The sequence below is a fragment of the Cetorhinus maximus genome, chromosome 7 (assembly GCF_964194155.1).
Source record: "Cetorhinus maximus chromosome 7, sCetMax3.hap1.1, whole genome shotgun sequence".
Taxonomy (NCBI): domain Eukaryota; kingdom Metazoa; phylum Chordata; class Chondrichthyes; order Lamniformes; family Cetorhinidae; genus Cetorhinus; species Cetorhinus maximus.
Window position 1 is genome coordinate 24,842,102 of NC_135885.1, and position 25,769 is coordinate 24,867,870.

At 44.2% G+C, this 25,769-nt stretch overlaps 1 protein-coding gene across 1 annotated transcript in view; it reads right to left on the bottom strand.

Annotated features, from left to right (window-relative positions):
- Positions 1–304: 304 nt before the first annotated feature.
- plekhb1 (pleckstrin homology domain containing B1) overlaps positions 305–25,769 on the bottom strand; it is a 98,358-nt gene continuing 72,893 nt past the window's right edge. The window contains exons 5-6 of the mRNA XM_078545232.1: positions 3,987–4,089; positions 305–1,982 (exon numbers count right to left, since the gene is read on the bottom strand). Of these exons, the coding sequence (XP_078401358.1) occupies positions 1,846–1,982; positions 3,987–4,089 (240 nt within the window). The 3' untranslated portion in view covers positions 305–1,845. The remainder of the gene's footprint in view (positions 1,983–3,986; positions 4,090–25,769) is intronic.

The window sequence follows — 25,769 nt, forward strand, 5'->3', positions numbered from 1 at the left end:
AGAGGAGGTGCAAAGACCTGCCACAGGACCTCAACAATTTGGAGAGTGGGAATCAAAAAGCAGACCAAAGACTTCCTGGGAAAGTGGCAGATATCCTTTTAACCAACCCCTCCTCCAATTACCATCAATCCCAGAGGTACCAGCCAGGATGAAAATTGGCCCCAATACTCACTTTCCCTATCCCCACTACACATACATTAGATGTCTGGATGAATGAAGCTAACAAGTCCCCACCATTTAATAGTCAGGATGGTTGAAAATGGAAAATGATGCTTTGCTTGGACAGAGGAATGATTAGTCTGTACACATTGCTGCTGATATTTAATTTTAAGGAACAAACGCAGCTAAAACTGAAGTTGTATTGAGACAAATTCCAAAATACCTTGAACGACCAAATGTGACTGTGTTTGCATTTGTGCTGGTGGAAACCTATTTTGTGTCCGAATCCAGTCCTTGTGTATAACAAATAAAAAAATGCTTTGTTGATGTATCTTCAAACGCAGACTTGGACACCTTCCAATGGGGCTCAATGTGTAAGAATGTTGAAACTTCAATCAATTGTATTCTGGACTAATGCCTCATGCGTTTACATCTGTGGCCTCTCACGATGTTGTGCTGCCCATCTCAGCCATCCCAATGTGGAGAATTTCCAAGTAGAGGTCAGATGCTTAGCAACAGAGGTAGCCAATGAAAAATCCGTGGCTCCAGTTGGCTAAAGTTGGTCCATAGCCTCCAGAAACTAAGAAAGTGGCGCCAGTTGGTGAGGGTGGGGGTGCAGGAGTGGTGGGAGGGCAGGGAAAATGAATTGGTAAAATATTGTATGTGGCTTCACCAAACATGCAACAAATAGTGATACGACTTTCAATGATCTTACATTTTAAGCAGAAACTGTTACTTACATTTTAACAGAAGAATTTGATTCTAATTTTGTGTGAAGAATATGCTTTAGCTTGCACTATAATGTTAACAATGCTGTCCTAATACACTACGTGAATTTGTAATATCTTATAATAAAATTCCAAAAATATTCCTTCCGTGCATTAAGTCTTTGGTTATTTGATCTAGCTTAGTTGAAACCAAAGTGCAGGCTAATTATTTCATGGGCAGAATGTTTAGCTCAAGCGTAAAATAGCACGTGATGACCTTGGACGAGCGTCTGACTTTCGCACGTACCCGCCGACAATTAAGAGGGCAATTAAGCCCATTAAAGTTCCAATTGTCCCTGTTTCTTCATGGTCCATCCAACCTTATGGTTGGCGGATGGGCGAATCTGCCATGCAAAAATTTGCATTTTTGGTGAACCCTCATCCAAGGGCGGAATGAGGTTTCCGTTATTAAGTAAAAAAAAAATGTACGGACAGAATTTTCATCATGTATATGTTCAGGTGACTGATTCTGATGTGTGGACATTTTTTGCCACATTTTAAAATCTTTATTTATTGCTTTAAAAATCTTCAGCTCCCTGAGGCAGCTCTCTTGTCTCTCATTCCGCTCTCCCCCGTGCCTGCGCTTATGTCAGCACCCATCCTCCACCCGCCCCCGCCCCGGCAGCACTAAGCCTTTCAGTGCATGTTTCACACAGTCTGCCCGTTAATTGGCCAGCCTGCATGAAATCATGGTCGGGGGCCAATCGTGGGCGACAGTCCATTCCCCGGCCCCTCCCGGACCCGCCGATCGCACCCGCACGCCGACCTAAAAATCCTACCCCATGTCTAATTGTGCCTGTAGTCAATGTCATTTTCCTAAGTCAAAAATAGAAGCTTGTACAGCAATACCATTGTATAACTAAAGGCCCTTAAGTATATATAGTAATGGGAAAATTATTGCCTTAGCAGCAATGTTATTTTAGAGCCAACATAGTGACCACATCAGTGACCTCAGCACAGTGCCTGTGACAGCCCCAGCAAGCATCCCCAGTGCAACTTGTTCTCCTGTGCTGCAACATGGATTCTGATGGACCCATAGATGGGTCATCCCCGACCCTGAAAAAGAAGGAAGATGCATTATTAATGTATATTTATCACATGCATTATTAATGTATATTTATCACATGCATTATTAATGTATATTTATCACATGCATGAGTATCTAATCAAGTATTCCACGATTTTGTGAGCTGAAAACCTGGATTTCCTTATGGTACACAACCACTTTTCAGGTGGTATTTGGCTAGGAGGAGACTCGAGGGCTACCCACCAAAACTGCTTATAACTACTTATAATGCGCTGGATAAGCAGCTTTGGAAAGGCTTGTCTCAAACAAGTGGACACCTCATTCGAATATTACTTTGGGCGCATGTCTGTTCTGCCTGTCCATTTCTGCTGTTCAGCTATGCTGGATGTCCAATGTAACACAAGCCCAAATGAAAAAGTGCATGAATCACAAAAGGTTAGAATGCAGGAAAGCAAGTAATTAGGAAAGTTCATAGAATGACATCGTTTATTGTGAGGAGAATTGAATGCAAAAGTATGAAGGTTATGCTTCAGTTTTACAGGGCACTGATGAGACCACATCTAGAGTGCTATCTACAGTATTGGTCTCCTTATTTAAGGAAAGATGTAAATGCATTAGAAGCAGTTCAGAGAAGGTTTACTAGGCTAATACCAGGAATGGGCGGGTTATCTTATGAGGAAAGATTGGACAAGCTAGGCTTGTATCCACTGGAGTTTGGAAGAGTAAGAGATGGCTTGATCGAGGGGTCTGGACAGAGTGGATGTGGAGGGGATGTTTCCTCTTGTTTGGGAGAATCTAGAACTAGGGGTCACGGTTTAAAAATAAGGGGTCACTCATTTAGGCAGCGATGAGGAGAATTTTTTTCTCTCAGAGGATCGTGAGTCTTTGGAACTCTCTTCCTCAAAAGGCAGTGGAAGCAGAGACTTTGAATATTTTTAAGGTAGAGCTAGACAGGTTCTTGATTAACAAGGGGGTGAAAGGTTATCGGGGTAGGCGGGAGATTATAATCAGATCAGCCATGATCTTATTGAATGGCGGAGCAGGCTTGAAGGGCCGAGTGACCTATTTCTGCTCCTAGTTTGTACGTTTGTATGAAATGGTAGGAAATATATGGAAAAGGCACAGTAAAACTAATGTTTATGTATTTGGTAATTTCAAAACCATTTTATTGTGATTTTTCCTGCTGGCACTTAAGTTCTCGTGCTAATTGTAATTTTTCCCACAGTACACGTTACTTACACCAATGGATTCCCCAATGGGAATTCCTCTGTCTGACATGTTTAAGAGAGAAGGACTTAAGGAGAGAAACCATGTAGATCAGACTGAATGTCAAATACTTTGTGTCCACTTCCAGGTATCAGCACAGCTGCATCTGTAGGTGGGGGTGAATTTAACTTACTGTAACAGATGGTTAGGTCAGGTGAAGGCTCCTTTACTCAAAGGAAACTGTGATGGCAAATTTGATGACACCACTTAGATATATGAATAGCTGACTAATCATAACATTGAATGCTTCCTTAGAAGCACTTCAATCACTTTCTGTGGTGTTTGTGAAAAAGGCATGCCAAGGTAGCAGCCTGTACAACCTGAATCTACCCTCCAATATGCCACTAACCATTTCTGCAGCCCTGACATCCCAAACTGGAAATGTCCCTGGGAAACTTGTCTTATCTGGGTCTAGGTGAACAGAGAGGTAGATTGAAAGCTGTGCCATTTGCTGCAAGGACACTTTGAGCTATCATGCAGCATGAGGTTGACACGCACAATGACAACTGCCACCCAAATCCTGGCTTCCATGTGCTAAGTGGAATATAGCACTGATAAGCGTTATGGTACATAATACCACAAAGTTATGTGTATCTGTTTGAAAAAAATGAGCTGGATGAACATCTCGCTAAGAAAGATATTGATAGTTATTGAAATTCAGCATTGGTTCAGATGGATGGAAAAATATAAAAACTCATGTAATTTACTGATGGACTTATAACCTAAAGGAATTTTGATATTGTGTAGCATAACTTTAATTGCTATACCTGAATATGGATGGCCGCAGTTCCTTGGGTTGACAAAGATGGTGTTAAAAGCATTTGGAGTGACAGTCTGATAATGATCATCAGCAGGATCATATTGTGTTACCTTTAAAATGAACAAAAAAATGAAACATTAGAGGGTGTTACAATACGAGAGGAGCAAGAGGAATTTTAAATTTTATCTTCAGTGGCCTTATGCAGTTATCCCATTAAGGATCAGAAATGTTTTTCTGTAGATAATTGAGCAGCAGGTATTTGGTGACTTACTGAGCCTGAAACTAAGGTTCTATATAACTATTCTATATAACTTATCAGTTTCAAGTGTAAGTACCGGAATTGCTGAATAGTCACTTGATGAGAGCTAAAGATGACACATGATGACCAGCTGCAAAAGCATTACTATAGTATGGGGTCTTTTCTGGCATGCTTTATTGCTCATATATTTTATGTTACCCTTATAGTTGATCTTTTTTAGATCCTCATGGCCTTTAGAGTATCTTCATTGGCCATGATACTTAGGTAAATTTCAGTAATATACCCCAGATAGCAAACTGAGAACAATCAACAGGAAGCTTCATTGGAAAACCCACATCAACACCATGGCTATAGCAGCAGGGAAGAAGCTGGATGTTCTGCACCAAGTGGCTCACATCCTGTCCCATTCAGCTACAAGGTACAGGTAGAGAGTGATGAAATACTCACCGCTTGCCTGGATGTGTACAGCTGCAACAATACTTAAGAAGTTCAACACTCTCCGGAACAAATTGTCACCCCTGCCAGTGGACTAAATATTCACCCCCATCGTATCACTGGCACACTATAATGCTGCATGTTTGATCTAATTGATACACTGCAGGGACTCACCAAAATTACCTCAACAACACCTCCTTGTCCTCCAACATTCACCACTGAGAATGATTAGATCAGCATGGGCACTTTATTACCTCCTAGCCACATATCATCTTACTTGGACATGTTTTGCCATTCCTTCACTATTGTGGGTCAGTATCCTGAAATTTCCTACTTAAAGAGAGCATCATCATCGTCACAAGGACAGCAGCAGTTCAAGAGACACATCACCATCTTCTCAAGGAACTCAGGGATGGACAATAAATGAAACCTTCATGGCATGGCACATCCCAAGAATAAATAATAAAGAAAACAGAAAATCTTTCTTTAAAGTTCCTTTAGCTATCAGGTCTATACAATTCCTCACAAAATACAGAGCATCATGGATGTTGTTTTACATTTTTAACTATTAAATAAATAAAACAAATATATAGCAATAACCTAATTGTCATGTCTAAGGATTTCTGACTGTACTGGTGTAGGGAGACCATTACATAAGTTATGTTAAAAATAAAATTATTAGTTAAATTCAAAGGACAAAAGGTTTTGGAGATTTGGATTATAATTCAAATAGAATAGTGTGGTGGAGACAATGAAAGATAGTTAAACATTCCAGTAATTACTCTATTTTTTGCTGAACCAACTTTTATTCATTTGAACTGAACAGAGCTCATTTCCAGTAGATTATTTTGCTGAAGTACAGGTAATCAGTTTGACTAAATGCTCACACTATAAATAGGCTGATGGAAGAAAAAGTAAAGGAAGAACTTGCATTTCTATAGTGCAGTTCATGGGGATCTTAATGCACCTTCCAGTTAACAGGGAAAAGATTATAGAGAGAAGGGCCCATAATTTCTGAGCTCCCCACTGTCAGATTTGGGGGGTACTGCAAAGGTGCACTGGGGAATCCCTCTGCGAAGTTCCCAGGTAAGGGTTTGCACGGCAATTGCTCAGAAGTGCACACTTCCTCTGGACAATTGCACTGCGCTGGGAACTATGCGGTTTAAATCACAAATTTCAGATGGTTCCCACAGGGAGTTACTCACAGGAAGTTCAAAGACTTAAAACCTCTTCTAACTTCTAAGTAACCAATGTAAAGACCCAGACCGACCCCACGGGATTCCCCCCATACCCCAACTCTCCCATCACAGGACTCCCCCCACCCCCCTGACCTCTGATTCCCCACTCCCCCGACCTCCGACACCCGCCCCCAACCTCCGACAACCCCAGCCCCCACCAACCTCCGACCCCCACCCTCCACACCTTTTGGACCTCAGACTCCCCCCACCAACAGACTTCCGACCCATCACCCCTACACCCCCGGACCTTTGACTGACATCTGCCTCAGACCTCCGACACCCCCTACATCCCACGGACTTCCGACCTCCCCCACTGGACCTTGGACCCCCCCACGAACGCCCCACATTTCTGAGCCCCCGCCACACCTCCCACTCTCACCCAGCCCTTCCTGGACCTCGGACCACCCCCCACAACCTCTCTGGCTCACCCCCCGCCTCACCCCACCATAGACTTCCGACCCTCCCCCCCAACACCGGACTTCTGCCTGACCTCCCACCCTCCCGGACCTCCAACCAATCCCACCCTCCCGGACCTCCAACCAATCCCACATCCCCCCAGACCTCCGACCCACCCCACCGGACTGCTCCCGGACACCCCCACCCCAATCCTATCCACTTATCTTAGACACTTACCCTCGCCCCAGCCTGTCAATTTCTCTGGCCCTTTAAACTTAGCTGCTTTGTGGCAGCAGGTACCATGAGAAAGGGGGTGTGACCCCCTTGAATCCACTGGAGCTGGACTTCACTGGGGCCTGCGAGGACCTCAAGCAACTCCGGTGAATGGAAGTGTCAATGTAATTTTCAAGACCAGGAAAGTAGGTATTTATTTCTTCTAATTCCTGCAGGCCAGCACTTTCTGATGCTAGTCGGAAGTTATGGTCCAAGATGTTCTGCACTGAGCTGGAAGTCAAAATGTATTTAGTTTCTTACACTCTGTGCAACCATTGGCTATAATATAATTTTGAAAAAACAAGCAAGATAGTTCATCAGCAGGGAATCATGTTGCAAGTTCATTATTTTCTCTACATACTGGAAACAAACTGAAGCTGGGTGGAATAAATGGGTTTAGATTACAGCTAGTGCTCAGTAAGTTCACTTGCCTTGTGGAAAATAAAGCAGCTAAATGATTCAAAGCTGGTTTCATCTTTCCAAGTGTTAATTTGGTCTACTTTGGGAAAGATTGGAGAAGTACATGAGGGCACACGCAAACAACACAAATATTCAACTCAGATCACAGGCAGATACTGCTGTTATATCTGTAAACCAATACATTATTCACCTTTTTAATCCACAATCATTTTTTAACTATGTAGCTGTTTCTTTATTTCTTGTATATTAGTTAATGTAGGCCGACCAGTTGTGGTGTAACCCTGTGTGTGGAGTCTGCCTCATAGTGGTAACGTGGAACATCGAGGTGAAAGAAGAACCCAGACCGAAGGTATCTGAAGAACTGTACTGAACTGCAGGAAGCAATCCACGATGCCTAATATCTACTTTGGCAATAATGTAATAATGTGGGCTCAAAACGCAAAGCATGATGGTTATTCCAGTCAAGTCAAAGCCTTGCTAGAATCAGCAAGTTCTGCAAAATGACTTAAACTGTACCAGGGAAGACAAACTGACTGTGCCTCGTTAAGGAATAATAAATGCGCTTCCTCCTCCCAGCTTTGGAGATTGATAATGCTGTTGGAGATAACAAAGCAGAGCTAAGCTGGCTATGGTACCCCAAGTGTGACCTTCAAAAGAGGCTTAACCGGAAGACACCTGGAGAAAGCATGGAGATGAACAGTGAAGTACTTAAAAACCAATTAAATGGACTAAAAACATGCTTAACCATAGCAAAGAAAGGTATAAAGAAAAAATACACAGAAACATCTTTGCTGCAGTGGGTTAGAGTGATTTGGCCAGTCACTTAAAGGTCATGTACAGAGGATTCATCACCAGATTGACACCGAGACGGACTCCGGTTCACAGGGAAGCTAAGCAACCAATATTATCATGAGTATGTATTATTGCTTTGCGGTTTAGTCAATATGTATCACCTTAGGTGGAACCTCATTCAAGTTGTTGAATGTCAGAGTGCAGACAAGAACCTGTAGACCAGGTAGAGAGAGGGTCTTACATGTCCCAGGGTTACATTATTGACAAAGTAGGTATTAGGCATCGTGGATCGCTTCCTGTAAAATTAAAACATGTTGAATGCTTATGGTAATGACGTTCACCACTGAACTCAAGAAGGTACCTATGGCCGATCGTAATTTATAACAATAATGGCCTGGAGTTTATCATGACAGAGAAACTATTACCATTAGCCGTCATTACTCCGAAACTGACAATAACTTCTGGCATCTGCAAATGCGCAGATAAATGTGGAAATCCTGAAGGTGCTGTTCATGATTTCCTGCTTCTCCATCGGGTGTGCTGTTGAAATCCTCAGAAATGGAAATCAATTAGAAACCGCTGAATTGATGTGAACTTCACTTTCTACACTGTTATTCTCAATGTAAAAACCCTTGAAAAAGTTGTCTGTTAAATGAGGCATTGCTGGGATTTTAACAATGTACTAAGTTATAATTACTGCTGAACATTCTCCCTGGCTCAAAAAACTAATTGCATATTTGTCGAATCTCTATTCCTTGATAAAAATTTGATAGACCTTTAAATTAATAAAAAATATTATTTTTTACCAGTTTGATATTTCATCTCCTACCTTAACCCAGTGTGTACGTTCCAATATTTATTTTGCTTTTTGTAAAATTATTTTAAAAATTGAATGATAAATCCTGCTTGTTACTTTCAGGTTTGCTCACTGTGAGAACTCTTCAAATTGATTGACTGCTCATCACTGTTGTTGGATGCCAGAGATCCTCTGTAGCTGGTGCCAGAATGAAATTAATATTTGAAAGGGTGAGCTTGGTCAATTTTTGTGTGTAGGTTTCTTTGAGATCAGCAGTAAGTACTATTACCTCACCACTGACTGCAGAAACAAGGCCAATGCATACTTATTTACTGTAGACATATAAGCTAAATTCTTGAATGGAAAAATGTGCTCAAAATATTGATACTAAACTCTTAATAAAGTTAACCTTTATATTGCTAGTTACTCTCTTCTTTGTATAGTCTTGTCTGTTTTAGAAACAAAATCTATCTTTGAAAGTTATGGATTTCAATCATTCAATTAAATTAAAAGCAATTGCTGGTTATACACATAACTAAGCTAATCACGTGTTTCTGCTTCAATATCGATTGGTTTTTTGAGGGAGGTAATCTATTTGGGTCATTGAGTAGATTCACAGGGCCTCCACCTGGTTGGAGAGAAAGTGAGAGCCATAAGAGAGGCACCTTCACCAAAGAACGCCTCAGAGCTCAAACCATTCCTAGGAATGATCAACTATTATGGGCAGTTCTTACCCAGTTTGTCTACAGTGCTGGCCCCCTGCATTCTTTACTCAAAAAGAACCAACGTTGGTCTTGGAAGGCGCCCCAGAAAGAAGCTTTCATAAAGGTGAAACAATTGTTGAACTCGTCCAATCTATTAGCGCATTATGACCAGACGAAAGAGTTGGTGCTGACAAGTGATGCATCTCCCTACGGATTGGGAGCAATGCTCTCTCATCGGATGGATGACGGCATGGAACAGCCAATAGATTATGTATCAAGAACGCTCACCACAGTGGAAAAGGGATACTTGCAGATAGAAAAAGACCTGTCCATCATCTTTGGTGTCAAGAAGTTTCACCAGTACATACATGGCCATCATTTTACAACCATTTCAGATCACAAACCATTGCTTGGATTGTTTAGTGAGGACAAGGCTATACCACCCATAGCCTCAGCAAGAATACAACTATGGGCTTTCATTCTGGCAGCATACAAATACACTTTCGTACATAGGCCTGATAGTCAAATCGCAAACGTCAATGCTCTTAGTCGTTTGCCTTTACAAGAAAATGATGAGCACGTCCCAGTTCCACAGGAACTGGTTTTACTGTTAAATTTCTTAGATTCCTCATCAGTATGTGCTCGACAGATCAGAGACTGGACAAATCGGGACCCAGTCCTATCTCAGGTTCAAATACAAGTGCTACATGGTTGGTCACAGGAGTCCGTATCTGACGAAATGAAACCGTACTTCAACAGAAGACATGAAATAAGCAGCCGAGATGGCATCTTATTGTGGGGAGCATGAGTGATAGTTCCTCCGAAGGGAAGGGAGCCACTTTTAATTGAGCTACACAGTGCCCATCCAGGAATTTCCCGAATGAAGACCATAGCATGCAGCTATCTATGGTAGCCTGGAATGGATGGTGAAATAGAGAGTTTAGTAAAGCACTGTGTGCAATGTCAGCAACTGCAAAAGTTGCCAGTGACAGCTCTGTTACGCCCATGGGAGTGGCCAGGTAGAGCCAGGGTGCGGTTCACAATGACTACATTGGATCTTTTCTGGGAACACTGTTTCTGCTCATTGTCGATGCCCTTTCTAAATGGCTGGTCGTATATGAGGTGAAGTCACCAACGTCGGCCGCTACAATTGAGAAACTACATCAGAGTTTTGCCATTCACGGACTACCAGAAGTAGTTGTTTCCGATAACGGCATGGCATTTACGAGTGCTGAGTTTCAACGGTTTATCAACCTCAATGGTATCACTCAGGCGAAAGCTGCACGGACTAGCCGAATGGGAGGTTTAAACTTTTAAGGTAGGCATGAAAAAGTTAGCTGGCGATTCCTTGGCAACCAAACCAGAATGCTTTCTTTTTCATTACAGGATTACCGCTCACACAACAACAGGTGTCACACCTGCTGAGTTATTATTGAAACACCGTCTCAGGACGAGACGGAGTTTAATATTGCTGAATTTAGAGGGGAAGGTGGAAAGGAGTCAGGGAAGCCAGAAAACTAGACACAAGTGGCATAGTCGTGAGGTGAAATTTACCGTTGGAGAGCCAGTGTACGTGAAAAGTTTCAGGCAAGGATCAAAGTGGTTACTGGGTGAAATAAGTGTGGTGACTTGACCTCTATCTTGCCACGTGGAGGTGGAAGGCCAGATTACCCGTAAACATGTGAACCATTTAAGGAAGAGAGAAATAAATCATCAAGATTTGGTTCCACCAGTGATCATGACCGGGTCAGTGTTTCCTGTTGAGAATACTCAACCCAGGACTGACATCTCTGAAGAAGGGTCATACGGATTTGAAACGTTAACTGTTTCTCTCTCCACAGATGCTGAGTTTTTCCAGCATTTTCTGTTTTTGTTTCAGATTTCCAACATCTGCAGTATTTTGCTTTTAGCTGACGTGTCTGATGTCCATGTAAGAGTTGAGGATACAGAACTGCAAGAAGCACCTGATGTTCAGGCAACTCTGGAAAAGGAGGTTCCTGGCAAAGAATCTGAAGTTGTGGAGCTGCGACGTTCCACATGTACTAGGAAACTGCCTGAAAGACTGAACTTGTAAATTCCTTACCCAGTGTAAATATTATGTTGTCTTGAAAAATATGTACTTGTAAATATATATATAGCTGAGTTAAAGGGTGAGGAATGTAGTAATTATGGTTTTATTTAGAGTGAAATGCACCTTTAAGAATAATACTTGTTAAGGAAGGTCACTTGCTCTGTAGTAACCAATAGGAGAGTCATGCAGGCTACCTCAGCAGGCTGTGTAGAGATAGAGTTAGAGTTGAAAGCATACATGTAGTTGCTGCTGAGTATATGGTAAATAAACTTCATGTTTCCACCCAAGAAGTGTCTGCAGATCAAGTCTATCATTAATAGTACAACTCGGCCACCCTACAACAAATGTCAATGAGGAATTAACTGTAATACAACAAAAAAGGTCGGTGGGCTAGCCACTTGCATTGATTTCTAAGGAGTGCCATAGCTGTATCAGTTCTTTAAGGGGCATGTCACATTGGACAAGCTGCTCTGCTTTGTCCTATACCTACTCAATTCTCAAATACCAAACTAATGTCATCTGGTACTGGGCGCTTAAATTGGAATCAATGCCAATTGAATATTCGACACAATATTCAAGTTGATGCAGGGCATTCATTTCCTCCATTGCTTTGTTTATGAATTTTGGTACCTTCCATTGGCCTAGTACTCCCCCTTCTAAGGATGCCTTTTATGGAATGATTAAGGGGTAGAATGTTTGAGCGTTTCCTATTACCCCACTGTAATTTCAGTTGAAAGCTGGCAGAAATCCTGCAGTATTGGTGTAAATGGCAATAACCTTTAAGAAAAGTGCCTGATTGATATCACCTGTACTGTAGCTATTTTCTCCCATCCAGCTAGACCAGATGTTTTGGGAAGTGATGGATGGTCATAGCTCCCTTAAACTATGAGATCTATCTCAGAGGGAGTCTTCAAATCAGGTGAGATTGCCCCTAAAAAAATTAGTACTGTAATCTACGGTTAGCCCTAAATTAGTCAATAAACAGCAACTTCTAGGCTTACAGGAGGCCCTTCCTGAGGAAAATGCAGATGTTAGGTACAAAGAAATGACATGCATATAGAATGAGATACTGAGGATACAAATGATGAGGTCGGAGTTTGAGGGAAGCTGAGAATTGATCGATGCAGGAGGAAATCTAATGAAGAGCAAACAAAGGTGAAAAATAAAGAACAGAATGGAAGGTGCCATGTAATTGTAGAGAAGCCAGTGGCCAAGATAGAGCCAATCAATAAGATCAAGGCCTTTCAGAGACATACAGTAGGGCACAATATATTGTGACTTTGGGTGAATTTGTGTCTGGAAAGACAGATGACAGCCTGTACTTCATGGACAGAGGAGACAAAGAGAAAGATCTGTTCCATAATAAAGGAAAATTGAAGCCTCTGCAGATCAACCTAATTCTGCAGTATAGCAAAAGCCTTGCTATAATGTATTGTGACCTTGGGAGAAAATTATAAAAAAAAGCTTTAGTATTTTAAATGATATTTGTTTAAAAATTAATGAAATATTGTGTTTATGTTATTGGAATAATAAACTAAGGAATCTAATCATAGACCCAACCATTTTCAGCTGCTTCATCAATGACCTTTACTCCATCAAAAAGTCAGAAATGGGAATGCTCGCTGATGATTGCACAATGTTCAGCTCCATTCACAACTCCTCAGATACTGAAACAGCTTGTGTCCATATACAGCAAGACCTGGACAACATTCAGGTTTGACCTGATAAGTGCTAAGTCAACCACACAAGTGCCAGGCAATGACCATCTCTAATAAGAGAAAATCAAACCATCTCCTCTTGACATTCAATGGCATTACCATCATTGAACCCCCCACTATCAACATCCATTGACTAGAAACGCAACTAGACTACCCATATAAATACTTTGACTACAACAGCAGGTCAGAGGCTGGGAATTCTGCAGCAAGTAACTCACCTCCTGACTCCCCAAAGCCTGTCCACCAACTACAAGGATCAAGTCAAGAGTGTGATGGAATACACTCTAGTTGTCTGGATGACTGCAGCTCCAATAACACTCAAGAGGCTTGATACCATCTGGGACAAAGCAGTACGTTTGATTGGCACTCCATCCACCACCATAAACATTCACCACCGACACACAGTGGCTGTAGTGTGTACCATCTACAAGATGCACTGCAGCAACTCACCAAGGTTCCTTCGATAGCACCTCCAAACCCGTATCCTATACCAGCTTGAAAGACAAGGGCAGCAGATGCATGGGAGAACCATCACCTGCAAGTTCCCTTCAAAGCCACAATCCATCCCTGACTTGGAACTATATTGCCCTTCCTTCACTGTCGCTGGGTCAAAATCCTGGAACTCCCTGCCTAACAGCACTGTGGATGTACCCAAACCACATGGAGTGCAGTGGTTCAAGCAGGTGGCTGATCAGCGCCTTCTCAAGGGCAATTAGCGATGGGCAATAATTGCTGGTCGAACCATTGATGCTCACATCCCGTGAAAGTAAAATTTAAAAAGTATATATAATGTGACTCCAAAAGTGCATCAATATGGCCAATAATGTGCCTCTAATCCCACACACATCCATGGTTGACTCCAATTACTTAAGAATGGGGAAGAGCTGGCTATGGTTGATTGGGTAAATAGGCTAAAAGATGCGGCGGTAAGTAAACAATGGCAAACATTTTAAAGAAACAATTCAAAATGTTCAACAAAAATATAATCTATTGAAAAACAAAACTCAGCAGGAAAGAGGTTTGGCTGAGAGCTGAGGCATCCTTTAGTGTGTTGAAACAGTTGTACCCAAGGGAAAACATTGCTTAATTGACTGCCTTCTTCCTTAGATCAATTTCTCAATTGCTCAATGTTTGTTTACACAAGATAAAGACGTGTCAGGTGCTTGCAGTTTCTGATATGGATATTTTCCCTGGAGTTTAGAAGAATGAGAGGCGACCTCATTGGGCAGAATTTTGTGTTCGGCGGGCGGGCTCAGTTGGCGGGCCCGGGAGCGGCCAGGAAATAGGCCACCGCCCGCAATCGGCCCGCGACCGCAATTTCACGCTAGCGGGCCAATTAAGGCCCGCCCAGCGTGAAACGTGGCTCCTCACTAGTCGGGAAGGGCTGAGCGGGGGTGGGGGCATATTGGCCACTGGGTCCAATGGCAACCTGGCAGCTGGTTTAAAAACGGCCCAGGCAGCCCCTGGAAGGCTGCCATGGAAGAATGTCTGTTCTGCGTTAAAAAAGTGATGGGGTCAAGTGCGGCTGGAGATGTCAGGCGGGTGGGCACCTGGCCCTCTGCTTTTTGGATGAGTGCCTCACGGTCCTCCTAGAAGAGGTGGCTGCCAGGCGGGACACCCTTGTCCCCAGAGATGGGAGGAGGAGGCCACTGCACCTCACAAAGAGGGCATGGGAGGAGGTGGCATGTTTAGCAGCCATGATGTGGTGCGGTGCACATGGGTGCAGTGCCAGAAGAGGTTCAATGACCTGTTGCGCTTAGGAAGGGTGAGTACCATGTTGGCATAGGCCAGTGTGCAGAAGTGTTAAAGTGTGGCCATCCCCCCGTGGACCTCAGGAGTGCTAGAGTCTGAGTGCCAATGATGCCAGAGCTGGCCAAGGCGGTGAGCCCTGGCTGCTTGGACTGAGTGCCTTGCAGCTCGAGGGCCACGACTCGGATGTGCCCTGCAAGGTGTTCCTCAGGTGGGGTTGGCCAGGCTGCAATGGCACTGCAGGTAGAGAGTGGACTAATCCATGTTCCTCTGTCCTTTCAGGAGAAGACAAATATAACCAAGCAGAGAGGTCATGTACAGGCAGAAGCTCGCCCAACCTAATGCTGCTCACCAGGTTCGAGCAGGATGCCCTTGAGCTGGAGAACCAGCACGCTCCACGTGCAACCGGGCGTGGCGAGGCGGGGATGCCAGACGAAGTTAAGAGCGCAGTGAACAGAGGTGAGAGTTTCGGATTGTGCAACCATTATAGTGTAGTCTCTTCATTGATGGGAGCATCAAACCTGGAATTTCCATTGATCATTGAAAGACGATTGCACCGTGATGCAGATCTCCGTTGTCTCACCAGAGTGCCTGGCATGCACAGTGACAGTGTGATGACTTTAACTAATGACATGTCCTTGTTCTCCCTTTTAGATTCGCCAGCACGCACTTGCTCTCTGGATAGTGAAGGGCCACCCCTGATGTTAGAGGACCAATGGGCTTCATTTGTACCTGTGCCACCCCTTCTCTGAACCAAACACCAGTGCAGATACAAGCACCACAGTGGGCACTAGAATATCGGTGCGCATTGGTGAGGGCACTTTACACTCGTTTGAGGTGCAGGCAGAGGCAGAGAGTGCCCAGGGCACTGGCAGTCAGAGGATTGCTGGGGACCAGGACAATACTCAGTCGAAAGCTAATGAGGAGCATCTGGGTTAGGTGGCTGATGCTGGATGTCCAGCGGGATGTGTGGGAGGATCTGGTGGAGATCCATGAGGGTCTGCGTGCCATGGTCTCCATTATGGAGGAGTCCATGCAGAGTATGAGCACTGCGTCATGGCCAAGCGTACTGCCTCCTCCATTGAGAGAGGGGTGATTCTCATGGGCAGGCAGCTTCAGGGACAGAATAAGAGGTTCCTGGGGTTGCGCTCTGACCTGCAAGCCCTCACACAGGCAATTACCTCAGGTGGTCAGTGCCAGTGTGGGATATGGATGAGGCACCCAGTGTCCCAGCTAGGTGCCCATTCATCAGTGGTGAGCAGGGAGTACAGAGCGACCTCACATTGGCGCACAGGCTGTTTGTCATCTGCGCGGGCTCCTCTCAGGGAGCTCTGGATGATGGCAGCAGCTCCTCCGCCCCTCCACCTGTTATCGTTGCATCTGACAAGGCTGTGATGACTAGGGAGATGCCACCCGTGGTGCTGGCCGCTTCCTCCCAGGCAGAGCCAGCACATGCTCCATTGACCAGAGGACAACTGCCAAGGTCATCAAGGCCAACAAGACAGCAGGGTCAGCAGGCTGCCTCCAATGCCGGTGGAAGTGAGGGGCCGGGGGGGCACCAAGATGTAGCACTCAGAAACGTAAGTTAAAGGCACCATGAGCACATGAGGGGTAATTCATGGGTGATTTTCTGTTCATTTATGTTTGGTTTATATGTCTGCTGCTGCAGACATCGTCACCAGTAATGGTAATGTGATTATGCTTTCAATGTGACAATAACATTAAATTTGCTTTGGTTCTGATGACTTGAGTATGCTTCACCTTTTTCCTTTCCGGTGCAGGGTACAACAGTATGTAATTCTGGACATGAGTGACTCGATGCTTTATTGCACAGGCATTAGATCGGACTTTGGGTGCAAATGAAAGGGTCATTTCAGTAATCTGGGATGGAGGCGGCAGAATGAGGTGGAAGCAGATCTTTGGCAGCCTAGCTGAAGGAGTGTTGGATCAAGGCGTCCCTGCCTCCCTGGAGGTTACTGAGGTCTGCCTTCACGCCCTCACTGTTCTCCTCATCTTGTTCCTCTTCTGACTCACTACTGGGTTCATCCTCTGTGGCCTGTGCAGCTGCGTCAAGATCCTCTTCCTCCAGTGGGTCTCCCCTTGCCAGAGCCAGATTGTGGAGAGTGCAGCAAGCAACTACTATCAGTGACACCCGCTTTGGGGAGCATTGTAGTGCACCCCCGAATGGTCCAGGCATCGGAAGTGCATCTTCAGAAGACCTATGGTCCTCTCTACCACTGCCCTTGTGGAGGCATGGCTCCTATTATAAAGCTGTTCTGCCTCTGTTCTTGGGTGGCGGAGAGGTGTCATAAGCCACCTTTTCAATGGATAGCCCTTGTCACCCAACAGCTATCCATCCAGCCGGGCTGGAGCACTGAAGAGCCTCGGCACCTGGGAGTGTCTCAGGAGGTAAGCGTCATGGGAGCTGCCAGGGTACCTTGCACAGACTTGCAGAATCTGCATCCTGTGGTCACACACTATCTGCACGTTCATAGAGTGGAATCCCTTCCTGTTGACAAAAGCACCCGGCTGACCCGCTGACGCCTTGATGGCCACATGTGTGCAGTCAATGGCACTCTGGATGCGGGGGAACCCAGCAATCGCTGCAAAGCCTCTGGCTCGCTCAGCCTGGCTAGCCTCTTCCAGTAGAGTAATGAATAAAGGTCAGAGAATAAAGGTCAGGTCTCCTCCATCACCCCCTACTCCTCAACCCCCACCTATGGCACCTCCCCATGCCCACGCAGAAGATGCAACACCTGCCCCTTCACTTCCTCTCTCCTCACCGTCCAAGGGCCCAAACACTCCTTTCAAGTGAAGCAGCATTTCACTTGCATTTCCCCTAGCTTAGTCTGCTGCATTCGTTGCTCCCAATGCGGTCTCCTCTACATTGGAGAGACCAAACGCAAACTGGGCGACCGCTTTGCAGAACACCTGCGGTCTGTCCGCAAGAAAGACCCAAACCTCCCTGTCGCTTGCCATTTTAACACTCCACCCTGTTCTCTTGCCCACATGTCTGTCCTTGGCTTGCTGCATTGTTCCAGTGAAGCCCAACGCAAACTGGAGGAACAGCACCTCATCTTCCGACTAGGCACTTTACAGCCTTCCGGGCTGAATATTGAATTCAACAACTTTAGATCTTAAACTCCCCCTCCCCCCATCCCCACCCCGTTTCTCCCCCCTCCCTTTTTTTTCAATAATTTATATAGATTCTTCTTTTCCCACCTATTTCCATTATTTTTAAATCTAAAACTAAAACTTTGTTAGTCTCTCCACCCCACCCCCACTAGAGCTGTACCTTGAGTATCCTGTCTTCCATTCTTAATTAGCACTTTTCTCAGACAATATCACCACCTTCAACACCTCTTTGATCCTTTTGTCTGTGACATCTTTTGATTATCTGCTCCTATCACTGCTTGCTTATCTCCACAATCACCACACCCTCAACTTCTCTCTCCCCCCACCCCCCCCCCACCTTAGACCAGCTTATATTTCACTTTTCTCCTAACTATACTCAGTTCTGCCGAAGGGTCATGAAGACCCGAAACGTTAACTGATTCCTTCTCCACCGATGCTGCCAGACCTGCTGAGTTTTTCCAGGTAATTCTGTTTTTGTTTTGGATTTCCAGCATCCGCAGTAGCTTTTAGCTTTTTGTTTTTAAAGGTCAGTATCTGCCTGAACAGAGCCTCTGTCACCAGCTTGACGCATCTGTGGACAGCTGATTGGGACACTCCACAAAGATCCACCACTGACCCCTGGAAAGAGCCTGAGGCATATAAGTTGAGGGCCACTGTGACCTTCAGAGCCACTGGCATGTGGTGTCCACCCATATAGTTGGAGCTGATCTCAGGCCAATCAACTGGCAAATGGAGGTCACAGTCTCCCTTAAGAGGTGGAGCCTCCTTCGGCATTGCACCTCAGACATACTGAGGTAACTGCATCGCTGCCTGTAAACCCTGGCAGCAGGATAGTGATGTCTTCTGCGGCCTTCTCTGCCTTAGACTACCTGCTGGCCCTGTGCCCTTGGTGCCTGCACCTCTCCTCCCACAGGTCGCTCCCGTGGAGGCTAAATAGGGACACCTGGCCTCCTCTCCCTTCTGCCCCTCTCTTCCTCCTCGGAGGAGGTGCCAACAGCAGAGACCACAATCCCCATTACTAGGGTAATGGAAGGCTCCTTGATACCTGGAAGGGTCCACAGGGTCCAGGGCGCCTTGGAGACACCAATAACTCCTGAAATGAAGCCTGGAAATGCTAAGAATGAAGCCCCGAACAGAAATGAAGCTGCCAAGTACCAATAAGCAACCAGCAGCAAACTATCTCCAAAACTCCTCACTACTCACGATGGCAATGCTGCTGACCCTTTTTATCCTGCCCTTGGTTGAGGTTTAGCAAATTGTCAGCTGCCCACCTGCCAGTTTTGCCCGTGCGACGAGTGCAAAATCGCACGGGCAATGTAAAGTACAGCTTAATTGCTTTTTTAATGGCCTTAACTTGCCTTGTAATTGATGGTGCCTGCTAACCAAAATATCGTGTGTGTGCACAATGACGTTGGGATGTTCACCCCATATCATCACGCGCTATTTTACACTTGAACAGGCTGGGCGCAGGCCCGCCCACTCAGTGAAAAATTCTGCCCATTGAAATGCACAAGGTTCTGAAGGGACTTGATAGGGTAGATGCTGAGAAGTTGTTTTTTCTGGCTGGGAAATCTCAAACATGGGACACAGTCTCAGGATAATGGGCCGACCTCTTAGGACTCAAATGAGGGGAAATTACTTCACTTAAAGGGATTGTGGTTCCTTGAAATTCTGTGCCCCAGAGGGTTGTGGATGCTCCATCATTGAAGATACTTAAGGCTGGGATAGACAGATTTTTGACCTCTCAGGAAATCAAGGATGTGGAGAACGGGCAGGGGAATAAAGTTTAAGCCCAAGATCAGCCATGTTCATATTGGCAGAGCAGCTCGACGGGCCACGTGGTCTACTCCTGCTCCTATTTCTAGTAACCTTGTGTTCCTGTGATACTTTAAGTCTCCCCAACACCATGAAAATCCAGCCCATAAAAACAGGTTGTAAGAGCTTTTACAAGCATATAAAAAGGTAGAGAATAGCTAAAGTAAACATTGGTCCCTCAAAAGCAGAGACAGGAGAAATTATCATTGAATGAGGAAATGGCAGAGACATTTGTGTCTGTCTTCACAGTAGAAGACACAAGTTACGTACCAGAAATAGAGGGTAACTTAGGAACTAAAATGAGTGAAGTGATTAGGGTAATTAATATCAGCAGAGGAAAGATATTGGAGAAACTTGAGGAACTAAAGTTCTACAAATCATTAGGACCTGATGGCCTAAATCCTAGGGCTCTAAAAGAGATAGCTGCAGAGATAGTGGATGCTGCTGGTCATGATTTTCCAAAAAATTCCTAGATTCGGGAATGGTCTCAGCAGATTGGAAGTTAGCAAGTGTAACACCACTATTCAAGAAAGGAAGGAGAGAGAAAACAGGGAACTACAGGCCAGTTTATTTGCCATTAGTTGTTGGGAAAGTGTTGGATCTATTATTAAGGAAGTCTTAACAATGCACTCAGAAAAGTGCACTCAAGGCAAAGTCAACATGGTTTTACAAAAGGAAAATCATGTTTGACAAATTTATTGGAGTTTTATTGAGGATGTAGGGTAGATAAAGGAGAACCAGTAGATGTAGTATACTTGTATTTCCAAAAGGCATTTGATGAGGTGCCACACAAAAGGTTATTACACAATATAAGGTCTCACTGCAGTTGGGGGTAATATTTTAAAATGGATAGAGGATTGGTTAATGGACAGGAAGCAAAGAGTAGAGATAAATGATGCATTTTCAAGTTGGCAGGCAGTGACTAGTGGAGTGCTGCAAGGATCGGAGCTGGGGTCTCAGCTATTTGCAATCTATATTAATGACTTAGACAAAGAGTCAGAAAGCAATGTACTTAAATTTTCTGACAATACAAAGGCAGGTGGGAATGTAAACTGTGAGTGGATGCAAAGAGGCTGCAAAGAGATATAGACAGTTTAAGTGAGTGGGCAACAATGTGGCAGATAATGTTGTGAAAAGTGAAATTTTGCACTTTGGTCGTAAGAATGGAAAAGCAGGATATTTTTTTAAACAGGTGAAGCTTGCAAATGTTGATGTTCAGAGGGACTTGGGTGTACTTGTACAAGGAACACAGAAAGTTAGAATACAGGTACAGCAAGCAATTAGGAAGGTAAATGGTATGTTGAAAGAAGTCGCTGCAATTGTTCAGAGCTTTGGTGGGACCACAGTTGGAATACTGTGTGCAGTTTTGGTCTCCATAGTTGAGGAAGGATATATTTGCATTAAAGACAGTACAGCTAAGGGATGAGAGAGTTCTCCTATGATGACAGACAGTGTAAATTGGGTCTATATTCTCTGGAGTTTAGAAGAATGAGAGGTGATCTCATTGAAACATACAAGATTCTGAAGTGAGTTGGCAACGTAGACACTGTGAGGCTGTTTCCTCTGTCTGGGGAATCCAAGACATGGGGGCACAGTCTCAGGACAAGGGAGCGATTATTTAGGAATCAGGTAAGGAGAAATCTCTTCACTCAAGAGGTTTTGAATCTTTGGAATTCTCCACCCCAGAAAGTTGTGGATGCTCTTTCATTGAATATATTTAAGGCTGAGATAGACAGATTTTTGGTCTCTCAGGGAATCAAGAGGTATGGATAGCAGGCAGGAAAGTGGAGTTGAAGCCAAAGATCAGCCATGATCGTAATGAATGGTGGAGCAGGCTCGGCAGGCCAAATGGCCTGCTCCTGCTCCTATTTCTAATGTTAATATGCTCTTAGCTGTTCAATGAAGTGGCTTAGCAGGCCACTCAATTCAAAACCACTACCATTTCAGGACAATGAAAGATAGGCAATAAATGCTGCTCTTGCCAGTGATAGAATGACCTGAGAAAGAATTTTTGAACAAAAATTGTTTAAAATCAAATTGATTTATCCTAATTTTTTTAAATATAAAGAACTTCAATAGTAATTTCTATGCCAATTTACTCTAACGGAGCTGAGTGTTTCAGGTGCAGGCTGCAACTAAAAACATGGATAGCATCACATGCGCCCAGTAAGAACAGAATAGAGGCAGGCCTGCCAAAGACTTCTTGTTACCATAGCAATAGTTCCCTGCTGTTTTTGGGCAGGCTGCCAGCATAATGCACAGAGAGATAGCTGCTGAAATGAATTTCATAAACAGTATTGATATTATTCCAAATTGGGAATTTTCTGGGATAATGTGGCAATTGATACCTGTGTGGGGTATCAAAACCCTGGGATGCTTTTTTCAAATGTTAAGCAGTAGTGAAAAGATTTGTGACAAGAGACACCCACACACAGTTGCTATTTAAAAATCTGGGTCTTCATGGAAAACTTCTTTGAAAAGCTTTGTTTTCCACCTGCTCAGACACAATGAAGGTGTTTGCATCAAAACACTTCATTGCATCTCAATAAGATAATTGCACTGCTTACACATGAAACCACGATTTTCCTTACTCAATGTTCCTTTAAAGGATATTTCAAAAAGAAGCACTGCAGAATGAACTTATAAATAAATGGCATTTTGAAATTGCGGACCTTTAAGGCCTGCAACTTTTTCTTGATTTACTATAAGCAAATGTCATTTATTTTTATTCAGTAAAGCCTCTCTTCTTCTTGGGCAGTCCAACAGGACCGGCCATGAGTTGTTTCCACGCCGGTTCGATGGCTTCTGGAATGGCTGATAAGTCCAATGCACAATCTGCAGACTCTGCCACATGCGGGGCAGGTGATGCTTGAAGGGTTCGGTAGATGAGTTGTTTGGAAGCTTGCGCGCTCTCTCCAATGCCTCGACTTCGCCTTTGTGTGCTCCAGACAAAGTCTCACAGTGTGTTCAGTGCTTTTCCGAATGAGCCTTCTCCACTTTGGTCGGTCACAGGCCAGAGACTCCCGTGAGTCAATGGGTGTGTTTGATCTCTTCAGGCATGCTTTGAGGATGTCCCTGAAACGTTTCCACTGCCCTCCTCGGAATCTCCTGCTACAACCAAGTTTTGAATAGAGCAGTTGCTTCAGGAGTCTGGTGTTATTGTTATGCATGTGACCAACAGTCCTGCCCAGGACCATCTTTCTTGTCACCAGATTTGGAGGATCTTGTGACAGAATCGCTGTTGGTACTTCTCCAGTGTTTTGAGGTGCCTACTACTGGTTGTCCAAGTTTCCGAAGCAAAAACAGAATTACCTGGAAAAACTCAGCAGGTCTGGCAGCATCGGCGGAGAAGAAATCAGTTAACGTTTCGAGCCTTCATGGCCCTTCGGCAGAACTGGAGCATAGTTAGAAGAAGGGAGAAATATAAATTGGTTTAAGGTGGGTGGGGGGGTGGTGGAGAGGGGGGGGGGGGGAGAGACACATTGAGGGTGTGGTGTGGTGATTGTGGAGATGAGCAGATAATCAAAAGATGTCACAGACAAAAGGGTCAAAGAGGTGTTGAAGGTGGTGGTATTTGTCTGAGAAAAGTGCTAATTAAGAATGGAAGACAGGATATTCAAAGTACAGCTCTAGTGGGGGTGGGGTGGAAAGACTAAAGGTTTTAGTTTTAGATTTAAAAATAATGGAAATAGGTGGGGAAAGAAGAATCCATATATTTCCGAAGCATACTGGCACACACTTGCTTCCACTATTGGCGGCCGCGGGGGTGGGGGGGGGGGGGCATGTAAAATAGGTCGGGTGGCCAGTTCACTGCCTTCTCACCCCACCTCCGAATTCAGTCCCCATAATCCAGGGACGGGGGAGGGGTGGATAAGGCACCCGCTAGCCCTCTGCCCTTGGGTGTGTTGAGGCTCTTAAGTGGCCAATTATTGCCCACTGAGGGCCCTCAGTCTGCCTTCCTGTCATAATATACTGGGCAGTGGAAGGCCATTTTTACGCCCAAGTTGATGAAAAGGTGGGAAGGAGGGCAGTACATCCTGGGGGCTGCCCTGTGTGCATCAGAGGCACCCCCCTTTAAGATCATACACCTGCTTCGTGCCTCCCCACCTGGCCTCCAAATCCCACCCCTCCTCACCCACGGTGCCCGATCACCCCCAACCCAAAATCCCTGGGATGTACCTGGTCCATCTTTGATCTTTGTGGATCTGCTTTCTAGTCTCAGCAATGCCCACTACTGAGTTCTAGGGCTTTTGGGACTGCAAGAGCTGCCGGCCAATCAGATTGGCTGGCAGCTCTCGAAGGTGGGACTTCCTGGCACTGAGAGGTGGAAGTCCGACCCTCAGCTTGTTGAGGCCATCCATAGCATGTTATTGCTGTGAGGTGGCCTTATTTAAAAGTCGGTTGGTTTCTGACCAACTTTTCTTCTGGGGTGGGTGGGTGGTGGCGAGCATTCCCGCCTCTCCCGCCCCATAAAATATGAATTGTATATTTGTGTGTATGTGAATACTAGTTGATCTCCCGTGGCATTACACAGAGGAAGGCTGTCAGCTTTAGTTAAGGGAACAGAGACCAGGGCATATTTCTCTTGGTGGGGTGGGGGGCACTTTGCAGAACACCTCTGTTTGATCCACAAGCATTACCCAGGACTTCTAGCAGCTTGTCATTTTAATTCACTGCTCAGTCCCACTCTGACTTCAGCACCCTACACTGTTCCAACGATGTTCAACGTAAGCTTGAGGAACATCACCTCATCTTTCGATTAGGCGCTTAACAGCCTTCCAGACTCAACACTGAATTCAACATTACCGATCATAACCTCTGCCCTCATTTTTTTCTTCTAGTTTTTTTTTGTTTTTAAGATGGTAGCTGGAGATGATTCTGTTTTCTTCATTTACACTTCATCTAGACTCATCTTTTATTTCTTTACTTGCCCCATTACTATCTGTTTTTGCCTTGCACCCTCAGGACTTTTGTTATTTAATCTCTCCTGTCATCCTCCCTATCACAGAGCTACCCTTCTGTTTTTCCCCCCGTTCCTCCATTCCCTGCCTCTGTACATGCTTAAAACTTGTTCCGCCTCTAATATTTCCAGACCTGATGTAAGGTAACTGACTTAAAAAGTTAACTTTATTTCTCTCCCCATCGACGTTGTCTGACCTCCTAAGTATTTCCAGCATTTTCTCTTTTCATTTCAGATTTCCAGTTTCTGCAGTAGTTTGCTATCATACGTTCTGTTTTTATTTTTACATTTTCATTATATATTCCTGTGCCCATATTCATAAATCATTTCTACTGTAGGGAGGGTGTCATTACAATGTGACAAGTCTAAGTGGGCAGCATCCATTGTAAATATGGACATAGAAATGCACAATGAAGTTGACAGGAACAGTACGCCAAGAAGATTTTAATAACATTATAGATAGTAATTTCTATCCAGCAATAGTTTAATCTGTTCAAAACAATTTTATGTTTCATTTTGTTATGCACTCGAGTTTTTACACATTACCATTAGATCATTATTTATATGAAGCACAAGCTCTAGAGCAATCAGCATTGGGCTGTGATAATTTCTGTTTGTGAATGATAATGGACGCAAGTTCACTGCATTACACTCCACTATTTCGGCAGTGCTTATCACTCTTGATTTATTGAGATTGGCTACTGAAATACTTATACAATTATTACATGAACTGTCAGGCTTCAGGAATTTGAATGGCAAGTTCATGTCAGATAATCTTTAAATTATGTACAACATGGGAAAAAAGATCAATAAAATAATCATCAATATTGAAGCTGCAAGGAATGAACAATTCATATATTTTTTTATTACCTTCAGGAATCATAGTACAGCAAAAGCATAGATTCATAAATTATTCATTGCAATGTTTTAATTAGCGGCCCTGCCAGAGTCAAAAAAGGTGGGTAAGTTACAACTTAACATGCTACTTTTACAGACCCTCACTTGTCACACTTATAACCATATCTAATT